The sequence below is a fragment of the Podarcis muralis genome, chromosome 7, assembly GCF_964188315.1.
Source record: "Podarcis muralis chromosome 7, rPodMur119.hap1.1, whole genome shotgun sequence".
Lineage (NCBI taxonomy): Eukaryota > Metazoa > Chordata > Lepidosauria > Squamata > Lacertidae > Podarcis > Podarcis muralis.
In genome coordinates, this window is record NC_135661.1 from 77577310 (window position 1) to 77595004 (window position 17695).

The 17695-nt window shown below is 45.7% G+C and overlaps 1 protein-coding gene across 4 annotated transcripts in view; it reads left to right on the forward strand.

Annotated features, from left to right (window-relative positions):
• The first annotated feature begins 453 nt into the window (after positions 1-453).
• The window catches only part of LOC114603427 (ly6/PLAUR domain-containing protein 5-like), a 41569-nt gene continuing 24327 nt past the window's right edge, over positions 454-17695 (forward strand). Inside the window, exons 1-5 of one of the 4 annotated variants that reach the window (XM_077932160.1) lie at positions 492-997; positions 6188-6343; positions 7098-7283; positions 8482-8610; positions 10664-11190. In XM_077932160.1, the coding sequence (XP_077788286.1) occupies positions 919-997; positions 6188-6343; positions 7098-7283; positions 8482-8610; positions 10664-11040 (927 nt within the window). In that variant the 5' untranslated portion in view covers positions 492-918 and the 3' untranslated portion in view covers positions 11041-11190. Of the gene's footprint in view, positions 998-6187; positions 6344-7097; positions 7284-8478; positions 8611-10663; positions 11191-17695 lie in introns of those variants that run through there. The other 3 variants (XM_077932159.1, XM_077932162.1, XM_077932161.1) reach the window with 3 other exon arrangements.

Below are 17695 nucleotides of genomic sequence, written 5' to 3' on the forward strand. Positions count from 1 at the left end.
CTTTCTCATAGAATTGTGGAATGGTACAGTTGGAGGGGACCCTGAGGATCATCTAGTCCAGGAATATACAGCTATCCCAAATGGGGATCAAACCTGCAACCTGGGCATTGACAGCACCATGCTCTAACTAGCTGAGCTATCCAGTCGCTATGCACCCAAAGAATCCCAAGGATTCCAGCCAAGTTTCTTGATCCTCAACCAGCACAACATTATGGCTAAACACCAGTTGTGTGCATGCTCATTTTCTTGACTTTTCTGCCTCTAAGAACTCTTGTTTTCCTGGTCTGTTGGCTGAAGTCCGTTGTCAAAGCTGGATTTAGACCAGGGTGGGCAGTTCCCCAGCACAGGACACTGAGCCAGGGAGAGGAGACGGAAGTGGTAGCAGCAAGCTGTTTTGGGCAGTCCCCTCCCCCCACTTCGAAATTGTCTTTCTGCTTGAGGAGAATAGATAGAAAGGGGGAAGGAGGGAGGGAAAGGAGGGTGGGAATCCCTGGAGGTCTGCCCGACTTTTTTTGTAATTCTTTATTTCTTTCTGCCATGGAAAGAACATCAGACGAAGAAAAAGGAGAGGAAGATAGGATGGGAGAACAGGCCAAGGAGAGCAAGAGAGGGTAGTCTCCTTTTGCACCATCGCAACTGGTTGGCCATCACTCAGGGGCTCACATGGGACTCCATATAAATATGAAAATATGGGTCCGCCCCTGTTGCACAACCTTCTTACTTTTTGCGTAATCCTGTCCTCACCAGAACGGCTCCTGTCTCCTTGGGAAGTTTCTCCTGTCAATCTCTACCCAGCACATTTGTGCGCGATAAAGCCAAACAACCCAACTCTCTCAGATCATAGGCTGCTCTTCCTTTTCCTCCACGACTCATCAGGAAATTGGTTCTTTGGCTCAGAGGACCTCTCAACTTCTGACCATGAAGCGTGTCACATTGAGATGGAGAGCTGCAACAGTTGTACTGCAAGGACTGCTGGCAATGACCTTTCTTATTTCAGGTACCACTTATTGCTATTGGGATGTCCTCCAGTTGCAGATCTGGGTGGTTGGGTGGGCGCCAACTAGATTTGCACGGAGAAACAAGAAGGAATTCCAAGGTAAATGGAAAAGGTTCAGAAAGGGATGACCAAAAATGTTCATGGGGGTGGAATGACGCTCCTATGAGGAAAATTTGCAGCACTAGGGACTTTTTAGTTTAGAGAAAATATGAGAAAGAGTTCACAGGATAGAAGCTCAAGAATTGTGTGTGGCATGGAGAAAGTGGGTAGAGAACCATCTCTCTCTCTCTCTCTCTCTCTCTCTCTGTGTGTGTGTGTGTGTGTGTGTGTTTCTCAAAGCACTAAAAATCGTGGACACCCAGCGAGACTGAAAGTTGGCAGATTCCGGACAGATAAAAGACCTTCTTCACACAGTTCAAAGTTAAACTACAGGAGACAGGGATGTCCACCCACCTGCCTTTCAGCTTGACTTCTCTTGTTCTTCTCAAGAGCTTGGACAGCTTAGCTGGTAGAGCATGAGACTCTTAATGTTAGGGTTGTGGGTTCAAGCCCCACGTTGGGTGAAAGATTCCTGCATTGCAGGGGGTTGGACTTGATGACCCCCATGGTCTCTTCCAGCTCAACAATTTCATGATGCTAAGATTCAGTGGTTACTAGCCATGATGGCTATGCTCTCCCTTGACGGTTGGAGGCAGTGATGGTTGTGAAACCACAGGAAGGAAGAGGAAGAGCTTTTGGGTATCTTAACGGCATCTGGTTGGCCAATGTGAGAGCAAGATGCTGGACTAGGTGGGCCATTGGCCTGATGCAGCAGGTTGTTCTTATGTTCCTAGTTCCTGTGTTCTCACATTGAAGTATGATGCATGAAACGTGCAGGGGAGTGGGCAAAATAAAATCAGTTTATGGAGCACTAAGGAGATGTTTTGCATGGTTAGAAAAATAACAGGATTAATGCACTAGGAAGTTCAGGTTAACAGCCAGACACTGAAACAACTAGCCCATCTGGAAGTTCCATGATGACATTATGTTTTGATGCTCAGCTCTGTAAAGAAGAAAAGAGCTGTAACTGATCATTAACTGAGAAAGCAGACGACTTTCTTGAGAGAATGAGCTCCTATATGCTCATATTCACTTGCTCTGATATATGCCGATTCGCTTGCTTTGATGCTGTGCTTATCTGTGGGCTGTGGGATGCTGGTTCAGAGAGAGAGGAAGCTTTCAATAGCTGCCCCCTATGGCCTTGCCAGTCAGGTTTGATGGGAGGTGCTAGGCAAACTAGCCCATGTTGCTTTGCGCATATAGGCTGTGTGAATGTTTTATTGTTTGTTTGTTTATACATACCCCGCCCATCTGGATGAGTTTCCTCAGCCACTCTGGCGGCTCCCAATCTAGTGTTAAAAACAATACAGCTTTAAATATTAAAAACTACAGGGCTTCCTTCAGATGTCTTTTAAAAATAGGATAGCTGCATATTTCCTTGACATCTGATGGGAGGGTGTTCCACAGGGTAGACACCACTACCGAGAAGGCCCTCTGTCTGGTTCCCTGTACCTTCATTATCGCAATGATGGAATCGCCAGAAGGCCCTCGGCGCTGGATCTCAGTGTCTGGGCTGAACGCTTGGGTGTCATGACGACCTCTCACAGTTGCACTATCCGTCCCACATCTGTAAAGGCAGTGAGACTCTGCATGTTGTATTATCAGTTTCTTTAATAAAGCTCTAGGACTGGTCATTCTATTGTTTGGCGCATCCTTCTTTGGTATTCCTGCGTCACACCAATTGCTCAGGCCTTCCTCTGAGCCTGCGGTTCAGGACAATTGACGTAGTTGGCAGGATGCCAAAATAAGGATGGGGTGGGCTGGACTGGGATTCAGCGGTTGCCTAAGGTGAAGGCATTGGACTGGTCCGTTGTCATGCCAGATCCAGCAGCCATAACCACTGCGCTCGAGGCACTAGGTTTGACAACTGAAGTTTGTGGGAGAAGGGACACTGGTCATGGTGGGCTGGCTGTTCCTGTCTGTGCTGAAATCTGTTTTTCTGCTGGGATGCATACTAATCTTCTATGAGCAGCCACACCCCAGTGGGAGGGTCCTCTGTCTGTTTTGGGACTGCTGCTGGGGGGGAGTGTCTCTATGATGTCATTTTAGCCCTGTCTGCGAGGAGGAGAAAGTCTGGGCAGCATCAAGTAAAGAGAAGGTGGAGTCATGTCCCCCAGGAGCTTTCCCGGAAAGTGATTTGTGGTTTGACTTGCTTCATGCTGGCACTCAGTAAAGAGGCAATGGCTAAGCAGCCTGATGTAGTGTTTTTAAAATTGTGGGAAAACCTACCCAGGGGGAAACAGGAAATGAAGAAGACCTGAGCCTTCTGCTCCCCTCCCTGCTGAAGAGGGACAAGTGGGGAGGGGGTGTCTCAGCTCTTTCCGCTGAGTGACATCTGTCAGTTAAGATTCTGTATCCTGCCTCTAAGCAAGTGCAGTAAAAGCAGTCGGACTAGGAACTGTGAAGCATGCTCCTATGGAGCGTTCAGCCTCCACTAATTTTTATTTTATTTTTTATTTTGGTTCAAATTGATTCTCATTATTTTGACCCAAATCATACTTCTAAGCTTTCAGTAAAACAGTAATTAAAAGCCAAGAACTCTTAACACATGAATAAACAATTACAGAAATACAGAAAAAAATTACAAACATTTCAAGTTTTGCTTTTAAAATTGCGGCAACCAAGCAACCACGCTTGGGGCAGGGGGCACTGTAAAATTTCCCAAATTGTAGATGAATTAGATAGTGCTTTCTTTTTTAGTATATTCACCTTGCTCATGAGTCCCAAAACCTATTCGCTTTTTCTAGGGATGTTCCAAGCCCTGCCCCAAGGTCAGTTGTGTTTCCTTATCGTATGCCATGCTTGTCTCTGATGATTTAACTTTTCTGGATTGGTGTGTTAAGGATATGCAAGACCGCCTGCAGTGCCAAGCGGTTGGGCAAAGATCAAGGACCATTGAGGTGAAATAAGGGTACACTTATTCTATGTGTGTCCCGGGGGACACATAGTAGGGCACAGGGTGGCACCCAACAGATGTATAGAGAAAAGAAAGGACGGGTTGCAATTGGCATTTTTCTGGCAACAAAGTGAAAGAATTGTAGCAGCTTGTGAAACTTGCTGGAAGCAAAAGCCCTTGTTTTACAAGCTACCCATTTGCAGGCTCTCGCTGAGGGCAGAAAGAGCAGTGAGCTGGGTGTGTTTCAGCAACAGCTCCTCGAAGGAACTGAAACCCGGTACCCACTTCTCGGAGAGCAGCTGTGTACTGTGTATCATGCTTTAGAGCCACAGAATACATGAGCGTATTATGGGAACAGCAATTCCGAATTCTGCCTGGGTCACCCAAATCCCTGAAGGAGTGGGCCCCCATGCGGTATGGCTGATGAACAATTGGCAGACTGGGAGGGGGTCCCCCCTGGAAGAGCAAAAGTCTTTTCCAGTTCCTGTATATTAAATGGCCTCAGCCCAGTATACCTGAAGGAGCATCTCCACCCCTATCATTCAGCCCAGACACTGAGGTCCAGCTCCAATGGCATTCCGGCAATTCCCTCACTGTGAGAAGTGATTTTGCAGGGAACCAGGCAGAGGTCTTTCTCGGTAGGGGCACCCGCCCTGTGGAACACCCTCCCACCAGATGTCAAGGAAATAAACAACTATCTGACTTTTAGAAGACATCTGAAGGCAGCCCTGTTTAGGGAAGTTTTTAATATTTGATGTTTTATCGCTTTATTATTATATTTTGTTGGGAGTCACAATCTGATGGATGGGGTATATTATTATTATTATTATTATTATTATTATTATTATTATTCGCTGGTGGAAAATGCACCCTGGTGTACAATTGATTATATGGGCCCTGGACGGAGTGCAACTGCTCGGGCGCATGATAGACCCCAACTATTGAGGAGAAGTAAAACTGATCCCTGGAAAAGACCTGGATGTTGGGAAAGATTGAGGGCACAAGGAAAAGGGGACGACAGAGGACGAGATGGTTGGACAGTGTTCTCGAAGCTACCAACATCAGTTTGACCAAAGTGCGAGAGGCAGTGGAAGACAGGAGTGCCTGGCGTGCTCTGGTCCATGGGGTCACAAAGAGTCAGACACGACTAAATGACTAAACAACAACAAAACTGATCCTGCAAGCTCTGCAGACGTTGCCCTATCAGGCTGGGGAAAGTGGGCTCAACTCCAACTGCTGGCCACTGAAATTCTGAGCATGGCTGGGACAGCTACTAGTGCAATGCTGGTGCTGGCAGAGGATGTAGGATTGAGCCTAACCAATATTTGTTTGCCCATTAGCAGGCTGCCCCTGAGTAGATAGTGGTGGTCATTGTTATCCTACTGTGCGTGGTCCTGGAACTCCTAAGCTGGCTTGTCTCCATTGTGCCAGGATGTTCCAATACCACATGTGGACTGGGAGCTTGGGGAGTCTGGCCGTCGTGAAGGAGACAGCAAAGGTTTCTGCTGCAATTGGATGTATCGTTCAGCAGCAAACACTGACACACATGATTGCTGCATCTGCACGCAGATGCCAGTACATGGACAAGGAGGTATTCCAGTATATTTCAAGGTGTTGAATGAAGTCCAAGCAAAGGCAGTTGACAGGGAGGTGCCAAATTTTGGCATTGCACCAGGTGCCACTGAGCTTTCAAACACCAACATGCACTGAGACAGGAGAAGCTTTCAATAGCTGCCACCTATGGCCTCGCTGGCCAGGTGTGATGGGACATTTGAAGAAAACTGATGCATGCTGCTCTGTGTATCCATTCTGTAGGAAAGTTTGCTTGGGTGTGGACTAGTCATGTCAACATTTCACTGTTGCAGAGTCCGCCCTGCATCTGTGAAGGCAGTGAGGCTCTGCACACTGTGCTGTGGGCTTACATCTTTCTTTAATAAAGTTCTAGGACTGGCCATTCTGGCTTTTTTCCCTTCATCCTTCTTTGGTATCCACTCATCAAAGCACTCACTCAGGCCCCTCCTTTGGGCCTGCGGTTCAGAACAGGCACTTGGCGCAAATCTTTGCTTCCTAAGAACTTCTGCTTTCGTTTTAAAAGGGGGAAACCAATTTCTAGTCTCTGGTGATTTCAAGGCAGGGTGACATTGCTGATAGCCTTTCCAGGATCTCATACCCTTTCTCCCCACACTTCTTTTCAGGAATTTCTGCCTTGAGCTGTCATAGCGCCAACAGCGTGAATCATTTCACTCCCAACAAGGGCAACACCACAGTGTATGTCGCAGCAGTGGGTGGCATTATCAACTGCTCCAGTGCTCAGAACGTTTGCACAGATGCACAACTTACATTAACTATAGGTAAGTGCTGCTCCGCCAGATGGATCCTGTGTGGCTGCAAGATTTTTGACAGAGGAAAAGCATGCAATTACTTGCAACCCCTAAAATTCCTAGTGGATCAAAACATATTTTAAGTTCCTTACTTCCGAATGCATGCAAAGCATCATTTCAGGCTTGAATTGGGGCCTGAAATGAAGCGTTGCATGCATTCAGAATTAAGGTACTTAAAATGTGCTTTGATTCCTCTTATTTTATAGTTGCATATTTTTGGACAAACTCCTCTCTTCCATTGCTTTCTTTTTAAATAATAATAAAAACAAACAAACCCATAGCTATTGTTAAGAGTTGTCACAGACCCAGTTCAGATGTAACACTAAGCCAGAGTTTAGTGCAGAGACAGGGGACCTCTGGCCCCTCCAGATTTTGTTGGATCTCAACTCCTACCATCCCTAAACATTGGTCATGCTGGCTGGGGATGATGTGAGTGGAATCCAATATTTGGCATTGGACCAGATGACACTTGTGGTCCTATCCAACTCTACAATTCTATTAAATCTGGAGGGACAGATTCCTGTCCACAATGTAGTGTTACAAGAGCGACCTTCTGTAGGTTTGTCTGGGTTTTGACATCACAGAGAACTATGCCTATTTCAAATGTGATAGCAGAAACCAAATAATGTATAAATCACCCCCACCCAGAGCAAAAATTGTCTTCAGAAAACTCTGCCACTGCATCAATCTATTGTTTGGATATATGCATCTCCCCTTGTTTTAGATAAAGAAGTTTTGATGGTGATCCACAAAGGCTGCGCCAGCAAGGACCTTAAGAATGAAACAGAATTTATAACCTCTGGTGACCGACACTTTGCCATCCAGTTCAACGAGAGCTACTGTTTTGATGACCTTTGCAATGCGAAACCAGAAAAGAGGGAAGTTCCCAGGACCCCTATTGAGGACGGAGGTATTTTTTTAGTAGGAATTCTGACCGTTAAGGGAGAAATCACAGTTTCACTTGTTGTGTGGGTGGTGGCCAGTAGGTTTTCAATAGCTTGAACAATTCAATTTTGTAGATTTCTAAGGCAAATGGCCCGCTTCCCCAACCCTTGGGCTTGTGTGCCAAAGAAAGCTAACACGCTTCTCAATAAATGTACAAAAGAGTGTGCTTTAGGATGTGATTTAGCTGTGAGAGCATGGGAAAGGTTTGGAGGAAGCTGTGATGGGAGTGGGAACATGGAGTGACCTGTAGGGGAGGGATGGGCTGGGGGGGGGGTTAGGTGAGGGGTGAGTGAGGGGTAAAGGGAGGGGACTTGCTCAGGTGTGGGGCTTGATGAAGGGTCTGGTGGGTTTGGCAAGTGGAGAAAGGCAAGGGCGTCAGCACACACTTATAAGTTGGAGAACTGCCTTGGAAAATTTGGGAAAGTGTGAATTTCAAATGATAGCTCCTTCGTTCTTCACACATCGACCTATACTCATACGCATTCATTTCAGTGGGTTTACCCTGAGCACTTTTTTTTTTTACTTTTAAAATTCCTTTATTGTACATATAACATAAAATACACAAAATACAAACATTGCACACCACAAATAATACAACAAATTACAAACATTGAAAAGAGGGGGGAAAGAAAAGAAAAGAAAAAGAAGTAGAAAAAAGTATGTTAAGAAAAAAGAAACCTTCCGACTATACCCATTGTACTATTTTGCATTTTGATTTTGTTTTTTACACAGTTTCCTAGAATTGCTTTTCTCCTTCTTAATTCTGTTTTTCCTCCACCGTTAAATTATGTTACAAGACTCATTCAATATCTGCCAGGAGACTTTAGTTATCACAGTAACTATTGAGATAATATTTAAATACTATCCATTCTTTATTAACATCTTGTATCGAATGTCCTCTCGCTCTGAGTACAATTGTAGCCTGAGTACAATTAAGGTACTGATTGCTTTGAAAAGCGCAAATTAAATAGGTTCACTTTGATATGCAAAGCAAACCGAAATATCACCCCCAATCGTTATTGAAGAGATGGAATAATGGGGGGGGGGGGGAATCCTATAAAAGGGAGTCACCCTTTTCCACCCAGCCCCACATTAGCAGCTTAATGGGGTGAGTGTTGCTCTACAGGCCCCTTGTTCTTCATTTTGATTTCCTATTCCAGCAGCTGAAGCAAGCGGCTCCAACCAGTGTTACGCAGGATTTGCTTGGGGCCCCGGTGAAACCATCCAGCAGACTATGACATGCAGCAGGGGCTACAACCTGTGTTACAATGGCACCAAGAGCATTTCAGTAGGTGAGTTCGCCCTAGGAAATTTATTCCACAGCTCCTGGCCTACAAAACATTTTGCCCCCTGCTGGACTTGTCGGGAAGCATGCCTTGCGATTAACTGTTCAACATCCCAACCTATGAAGGTGTCTTTTCCTTTGGAGATTAGGTGGGTGCAATGCTCAAATTATGGGAGAAAGTGGAGAGGGAGCCTGAAATTGCTCCACTCCTGACATCCTCTCATTTTACCATACCAATGCCCTCCTTCTCTTCTAAATACATTATTTAAAGGGTGTGTTTGTGCTTTAATTCAAGAAGTGATGGTTGGTGACCAGAAACAAGGCCTTCCTTCTCCATGATGGTAAATTGGCTATGGAATGCACCTAAGTTTTAGGCACAAAGTCAAAACAATTTCACCTGCCCACATGTTAGAAACTCAAGATATATAATCAAAGTGCCAAATGGCTCCTTAAACCAAGGTGACAGTTGCAAAAAAGGAATGTCCAGTTTCCATTTGGGGGCAAGACGGCTCTAAAGTCTTGGTCTTCAAATGATGGACTGACTGTGATTGATTCTCAGTTAAACATCTGACTAGATCTAGGGACAGTCCACATATATCTTGGCCTATTCCTACCTCTTTTTCTTAATGGTGACACAGGTCATTTGTAACGTAAGAATATTCTTCACAGCAGTGAGCAGGGCAGTGGGATGAGGTAAGTGAAGACAAGCGAAAACAATTAGCTAGAACGTTGTTCGCTGCTCCTGCTCCTGAAAAAGCATTTTGGTTCCTGAAATTCATTCTGATTGTGCAGATAAAATATAACGGACAGAATTCTACAGGATGTGGTATTAGTATGTGGAAACAGCCGAGATCCGATGATCCTCAGGCATACACCTCCTCCAGTTGTTGGAGATGTCAGGTGCCATCCTGGCACTTGGTCGCAAGTGGCCGATAGCAGATGCAGAATGCAAACTGTTCTACCTTCTTCTCACTTGAAGACTGCTTTCTTGACAGCAGACTTTGCAAGCTCTAGTGCCCTCTAGAAGTTGGCTGGGGCTGGTGGCAGTTTGAGTCCATGACATATGAATGGCACCAAATTAGTGAAGCCTGATTTACAGCTTCACTGTGGTACTCTCTCTAGTTTAGCAATTGTCTGCTGATTTATTCCCCTTTGAGGTTGATCCACTGATTGCAGGGGGTGTTTTGATGATGTGACATCTTAATGGTGCCTAATAATAATAATAATAATAATAATAATAATAATAATAATAATAATAATAATATCATCACCTGCAACCTACTTTGAGAATATTGGCACACTGAAAACTGGGATGTGACAAGCTGCTTCTAAACGAAATAAATGTATCTCACCCCTGTTCAGATGTGCCTGAGGCCCCTTGATGGAGATGACATAGATTTATTCCTTTTCATGTAACTACAACAACAACAACAGCAACAATTTTATTATTTATACCCCACCCATTTGGTTGTGTTGCCTCAGCCATTCTGGGCAGCTTCCAGGACATATAAAAACGTAATGAACCATCAATCATTAATAAGAACAATCCGATCAAATGTAAAAAAAAAAAAAGCCACAATAACTTTAAAATAAACAACTTATGTGCAAATACGATTTATGTTTGTGGCCAAAACCAATACAAAAGATAAAAGACATAAAAGAGAATAAAATACATTGCACAGTTAGAATAAATATTTAATAATTAATTTAATTTAATTTTAAAATAATTAAAATTAAAATAATTAAAACCGAACATCATGTCAGTTCAGAGTTTGCTTCTCTGAAGAACTTACTGCCACAGATTTTCACCTCAGAATTGCCACTCTAAGGCAAAGCAGGCCGCTTTTTCAAAGATGTAGGGGGACCTGCCCCCTAATAAAAAGTTAGGCACGTTGTCTGAGCCTTGGTCACACTATACTCATGGGTGTGGGCTACCCCTCGGGCTCTACGCTCTTCAGGATTCTCTGTGGCGTCCTACTGCATTCTGGGAGAAGAGGGGCAACAGCCCTCATGCCTAACATTTTGTGCCTTTCTTGTCTTCCCTTCCCTTCCCACAACAGGACCCCTTTTCGTATCCATGATCTTCAGGACCTGCCAGCGTCCAGCCTGCGATGTGTCTGAGAGCCAATCCTTTGGCCCTATAAATATCACCAGCGAGTCAGGGTCTTGTTGTTCAGGCAGCAATTGCAACGAGGAGGAGGTTGGCATTCTGAACAAGGGAATCAACCCAACAGCTCCTGTCAAAATAGATTATGATGTGAAGAACATCGCCAACCCAAACCTCTTTTATGATCAGGATGAGGATGAGGATGAGAGTGATAAACTCGTACGTACAGAATGGCTTGCCCCCGTGCCGTCAGGTTTCCAAGGGTACAGCCTTCAGCTTTGCCCTCTCCTGGCAGCCCTAGGAGCCACCATCCTCGGGATATGGGGGTGAGGAAGGGGGTTTGGGAGTACCTGAACTGCCAGCATTTGGGTTTGGAAGGGCTGTGTTGTGGAGCACAGAGGAAGGAGGAAGGGAGGGGAATTAGTGCTCCAAGACAGTGATCAATCCCAACCAATTGCATGTATGGCTCATATATATATATAACTGTCAGAGCTGGCTCCAGGTCCCAGCTCACAGAGGACCAACGCTAGCCGGTAGTAATGTACAAAAGTCTTTATTGAAGTACAGTTTCCATTTTCAAGCCGCAGCGCCCCAGCTCTACGTCTTAGAGGCTAGACCGGCGAAGCTCCATCTGAGTCTCCACCCCCTGTACACCAGCTTAAGATTCTAGCCTTACTCCACCTCTTACGTCTCTCCTTTCTCCTCTGGGTCCTTCTGCCCCCCGGGGTCTCCTCCTTTCTGGACTCTTCTAACGCTGACGTACATTTGAACTTGGCGCGCGCGCCCAGCCTCCAACCTTCCTCTTGACCATTTCCTCGCTCTCCGATGGAGGCGTGGCCAATCCTGACTCCTCTCCTCCCGCTGGTGGTGGGCTTCCTGGGACTCCTCCCCCCTACTGCGCTCTGGTGGGGAAGCTGGTCCCGATTTCCAACTGCTGCTCTCTGAGTCCCCTCTGGCCCCTTCTTCCTGGGGTGTCCCCCTAGGCACCCCCCTTGCTCTGACCATGGGAGCCCCTTTCTGTGAATCTTCCGATTCGCTGGAAAGACTCAGAGACCTCGGACCGCTGTCATCGTTAACATTTCCTTCGGATTCCTCCCCCTCGCTCTCTATTTCCTCCCTTTCCTGTGCCTCTGCTCCTGAGCCCCTGACAATAATAAAATTTTATTTTGGATGGCCACCACCTTGGAGTTGATTCTCCCTCCCAAAACCAAGCAATTTGTTTGCTTCCCAAGACCCCACATATTTGGGCTGTGATGGCAACATACTAAGGGCTATACCCAATTCAGTTCTACTCAGGCAATAAACCTATTGAACAACAATGCTATTATAAGTACCTGGGCTTGGGTTTTAATTCAAAACTGTCCTGGAAGCCACACCTACTTGCAGCTAAATTGAAATCCTCTCACTCTATTCACTCTTTATTATGGTTTTCCAGAGTTCGGGGGGGGGGGAGGGGAGTTTAGTTGCCCCACAGCTGAGGTATTTCAAAAGAAGATTGTGCCACAATTGTTGTATGGTGCAGAGATTTGGGGATATAGTAATGGCCGCCCGTTAGAAGTGGTGCAGAACTCTTTCCTGAAGTCACTGTTGATTGTCCCCAAAGGTACACCGGCCCCCTTTTTAAGAGCTGAACCAGGGCTAATCTGACAAACTAGTGTACATGTAGCACTAACCCTATACTGGCTGAAGTTGGCTAGCATGAGGAATACTAGGCTCCCTAAAAAATGCTTCTTAGAGCAATTGCAATCTATGCCCCAAAGCTCTTGGGCAAACTCAGTCAGTAAGATTCCCCATTATTATGGGATTAATGTGGAATCCCTACCAAATTTTGCCTCTAACGGAGTCAAACAACACATCAAAGAAAAAATTTATTCTGACTCTAAATAGAGGAACCTTCATTCACTTTCCCAGATAGCATACACATCGTGGTATCCAATATATAAAACATATTTTGGGTTGGAGGAGGACTTTATTAATCTCATGCTGGAACCATTTAGAAAAGCATTTATAGCTCTGCGTCTTCATTGTACGCCCTCTGCATATCTCATGGGAATACCCTGTGTACCAAAGGCTCTGCATCTGTGAGTCGTGAGACATGGAGGACATTCAACACTATTTGTTATGATGCCCTTTATAAGCCCTTGTCCCCTAGACAAGAATTCCTCAATTGCATCCTTTGCTCTCTTTCTAACTGAACTCCCCTTGAGCGAATCTCTATTTTGCTGGCTGGCAAGAACGTATTTACTACTGCACTGGTTGCAAAATTTGCCTTGGCTGAAAGTAAGTTGAGAGCTAGGCACCAAGACAGGTATCATAAGGGGAATGTGAGAAGTGGAGTGCTTAACTTACGCAGGTGTAATTTTTGCATTTTTGTATGTATACTTTGCTATTGTTGTTGTTCAGTTTTAAATCAGTTATTTGTATTGTACGCATCATGACCAATTGTGATGGCTTATAGCTTTTTCCAATAAAGATTTCATTCATTCATCAGCAGATCCGAGCCACTGAAATCAATGGACCCAAGTTAGCCATGCCCATTAACTTCAATGGGACTACTCTCCATAGGACTGGCATTGGAGACAACTCATAAACTACATATTCAATATTATAATATTGTTATAGATTTTGGTGGACCCCTAAACCCTAGAAATTAATAAATGCTAGGGTGTTGATTATTTGGGATATGAAGGGAGAATTGAAGCTGCATAGGAATTCCTGGACTAGCCTATGCAAAATGACCTGGCCAAGCTAGGACCATTAAGGAAGAATAGGGGTCTCTAGAGGGCCATTGGCAATGCAAGAGAATCATCTTTCCCCCCTGCCCTGAGGTGTGAACGAAGACTGGGGGTTTGGAAGGTTGCCAGGGGAACCGGGTGTGAGGTGACAGGAAAAGAGAGTTTTGAGCAAATTCTGCTGGGAATAAGAAGAAGGAAGAAGGACTGGCATCCATTTTGGGCAGGCTGGCTAAAGGCTGGAGAAGAGAGATGCCTTGGAGTTCCTCTGGAAAGGACTCTTCTGTAAGATATGGACTCCCTCCATGCAGACTTAAGGTGTAAAGATGTGAATTAAGCGTATTTCTTAAAGCTACAACAGTCTCTGCCGTGTCTCAATTCACCAAAGGAACACAGACTCTGAGTCAATGCCTGGCACCCCCTGGGCTCTTGCCACCGCTTGGCAGATAGAGGGGGAGAACTTTTGTGACAATATCAAGAATGGTAATCCATTCCAACAAGGGTAATCTATTCTACAGTTCTGTGATTCCATGTTCCTACAACTAGAGGGCAAAGGTAACACATGGAAGATGACCCTTGAATACTTCCTTCCTTCCTTCCTTCCTTCCTTCCTTCCTTCCTTCCTTCCTTCCTTCCTTCCTTCCTTGAAAAATACACTCTTCACTCAACACAATGCAATAAAAACTACATCATATTCTTCAAACAGGAGTAAGACTGAGAGACAAGAATAATATAATGTTGTTAAGTAGAACAAATGTGATGAAATAAGTACAAATGCCTGGCAAATAAAATCCCACAAGAGGGACAAAATGTTTACTCACCAAGTGGGTTTTACAATGAAAGAAGCAGCCTTTGGAGACTCTGTTCAGCAGTGATTTTAGGCAAGACAAAGATTGCTCCACTACAGACATGAGGCACCTCAGGCCCAGTGGCTGAATGCGGCCCACCAAATGTCTCTATGTGGCCCCCAGGACTTTCCAAAGGCTGTACTCCTTATACTCAGGTTGCAGCCCTTGCTGTTCTTGACTCGCACCCTCCTCAAGTGATTTTGCAGGAATGACATGTACACTTGAACTATGAAATGCCTCTTGTTTATCTGGAGGAAAGGTGGAGATGTGTGAATATAGGAATGTGGAGACTGAATGACTTTTGCACAACTGGAATGTAGTTCACACTCCTGGCTCCACCTACTTGTTTGCCTCTGGCTCCGCCCACCACTGGCATAAATCCCTCCCCAGGTTGCCTTCTAAGGAATACAGTTCTGGGCAGCAGGAGGGGGTCCCCCAACTCTATCCTGCTCAGCTAGGTCACGGTGCAACATTTCTTTGCCAGTGACGTCTGCAGAATCTTCCGCTCCAAACCAGAAGCCATCAATCAGAAGCCATAATTTGATAAAACAGGACCATCTGGCGGAGATGTCAGGTTGCACTAGTTACACAATGTCTTTTTCATAAGAGACAGTTTATTTCTGCTGCTGTTGCTGCTTCTGTGGGCATTTGGAAAGACCGCTCCCTCCTCCAGTCAATTCCATCGGGCAAATGGGGCGGGGCCTACACCCACCACCACAGCTTAAGAAGCGAGAGAGAGGCCTCTGGGACATTGCTGCTGTTGCTGCTCTGGTAAGTGTTGGGAAGACCACTCCACCCTGCAAGCCAATTCCATCGGGCCCAAGGGGCGGGGCCTAAACTCACACATACTCTGAGCAGCTCCCTGCAGCAAGTGGCAAAAATGATATTAAATGTTTTAAGTGTTCTTAATTTGCTGCACCTCAAATGGTGTTTTTTTACAGTATTATATTATTTTATTATTTTCTTTCTGCTTGGGGTGGGATAAATGTTTAGTTGGGGTGAGGAGTAGTTTAAATATAGCATAATTTCTTGCTTTGTTTTTACTTTCATTATTTTGTTAAGTTACTGTATAGTTTGTACTTTGCTTTTTAAGGGGAAGGGTTAGGGCTGCCTGGGAGAGGGCCTCAGCCAATAGAATGGCTGGGGCAGGTTCCACGGGGGGGATGTATTGGGACACCCGATCTCAGGGATCAAGGGCAGGAGGAGGAGTTACGCTAAGACCATGTCATTACCGAGGAGGCAGGCTTAGTCATTGTTTGAGGAGTATCCCTGCCTCCAGGTCTGGTCCTGACCGGAAGGATACTGGAATCAGCAAGAGAAACCCACATGACCTGAAAGTGTTGCTGTGCAATGCCAGGTCAATGATGAATAAAACCAGTCCCATCCAAGACCTGATTGTGAATGGAGAATTTGACCTGGCATGTGTGACAGAGACTTGGTTGGATGAAGCAGATGGGCTTATCCTTGCCGCTGCTTGTCCACCAGGTTTCTCTTACATGCAGAAACCAAGGTCATGTGGGCAGGGAGGGGGGGTTGCAGTGATTTTTAGGAAGTCATTAGTTTGCACAGGCGTCCCGTTGGGAAGACCCAGTTTTATGAGTGCATGTTCTGGAAGTTGGGCAATAGGGGTAGTACAGGATTCCTTTTGGTGTACCGACCTCCCCGCTGCACCAAGGATTCCCTGCCTGAGCTGCTCCAGATCGTGGCGGATATGCTCCTGGAGACAACTAGTCTGGTTGTCCTGGGGGATTTTAACATCCATGCCAACATGACCTTACAAGGGGCCGCTCAGGACTTTGTGGAAAGCATGGCCTCCATGGGGCTGTCCCTGAATAAGTTTGGCCCAACTCATAGCCGCAGACATGCCTTAGACCTGGTGTTTGCCTCTACGGATGTTGGTGATCTGACACTAAGTAAAAGCGAAATAAAAGAAGTGCCATGGTCAGATCACTTCCTGGTGCAACTGGACTTCTCCGCGACCCTTCCCCTCTGCAGGGAGGTGGGACCGATTCAGATGGTCCACCCCCACCACTTAATGGATCCAATTGGCTTCCAGAGAGTGGTAGGGGATGTTTTATCCCAAGCTGATGGCTTTTCAGCTGATTCCCTGGTGGCCCGCTAGAATGTGGAGTTAACCAGGGCTATTGACTGTCTGGCTCCAAAGCGCCCTCTCCGATTGCATGGAGCCCGGACAGCCCCATGGTTTCCCCTGGAGCTGAGGGCAATCAAACAATCGTTGAGACAGCTAGAGCACCAGTGGCGGAAAACTCATTTTGAATCAGACCAGACACGGGCTAGAGCTCAACGTCGAGCCTACCATGTGGCAATGGCCACGGCGAAGAGGGCCTTCTTCACCGTCTCTATTGCATCTGCAGAAAACTGTTAGGGTGTGAAACCTAAGACGCTGGCAAGTTAGCAATGTCATGTGACTTTAAGTAGTCAAGCTCGTTAAGTTGTTAAGTTGCTCAGTATATAAAGAGTGTTTGTTTTCTCTGCCTGTGGGGCATGAAGCAAAAATGTCTGAAAGCTCCGGAGGTGTTTCTGTTATCTTTCTGCAATAAACCTGTCTTTGGAAAGACAGGCTTCCCTGTGTCGTTATTTCTTTGCTGCTGAGACTCTGAAGCTTGTACTGCAACAAGAATCTCTGCACTGGACTTAATTAATGCTCTGCAAAGAGAACTGTTGCTGGTTACGCAGCGGAAGCATTTACTGGACCAGTACACAGACTCTCTTAGGTTATGGCTCCTTCTACGTTTCTACTGCTGTATTGTGTGCAGAGAAAGTGAAAGCAGCTTTCGGATGAGAGAAGACCGGCTTGGTCGTGAATCCAGCTCTTAAAGGAACTGAGAGGCTGCAGAAAGTTGAGAGAGCTGCGTAAGTGAAGATTTACAGCTTCATTAGCTGCAAAAGGCTAGCTTGACCTCCCGTTGTGTTTTTGTTTTGTTAATAAAAACAGAGGACGGTGGTAGGTTGCTAGTGAAGAGACGGAGGGAAAAAAGTTTAAAAGGCTTCAGAGGAGGCTGGAGGCGTCTGAAAAGTGAGTAAAACAAATCCCAAGGGGAAAGAGAAGCAAGGGCACACAGAGGGAGTAGCAGCAGACCCCAAGAATGGCAGTGGAAAATTTCCAGGTTCCCTTTACAAAGTTGAACTCTGCTAATTACGTGCAGTGGCCTAAGAGGGCTCAAGTCTGGTTGGAATCCAAAGAAGTGTGGGCTGACTATGTCCAGAGGCGAAAGCCGTTTGTGGCTGTTGCAGCAGATGCCACAGCAGAGCAACAGGCTGCTGCACATGCTCAGAACAGGGAACATGATAAAATGGACACTAAAGCTAGATGCATGTTGATGGTATCGATAGACGATTCCCAATTACCTCATGTGGAAAATTTAAGGTCTGCATTTGAAATTT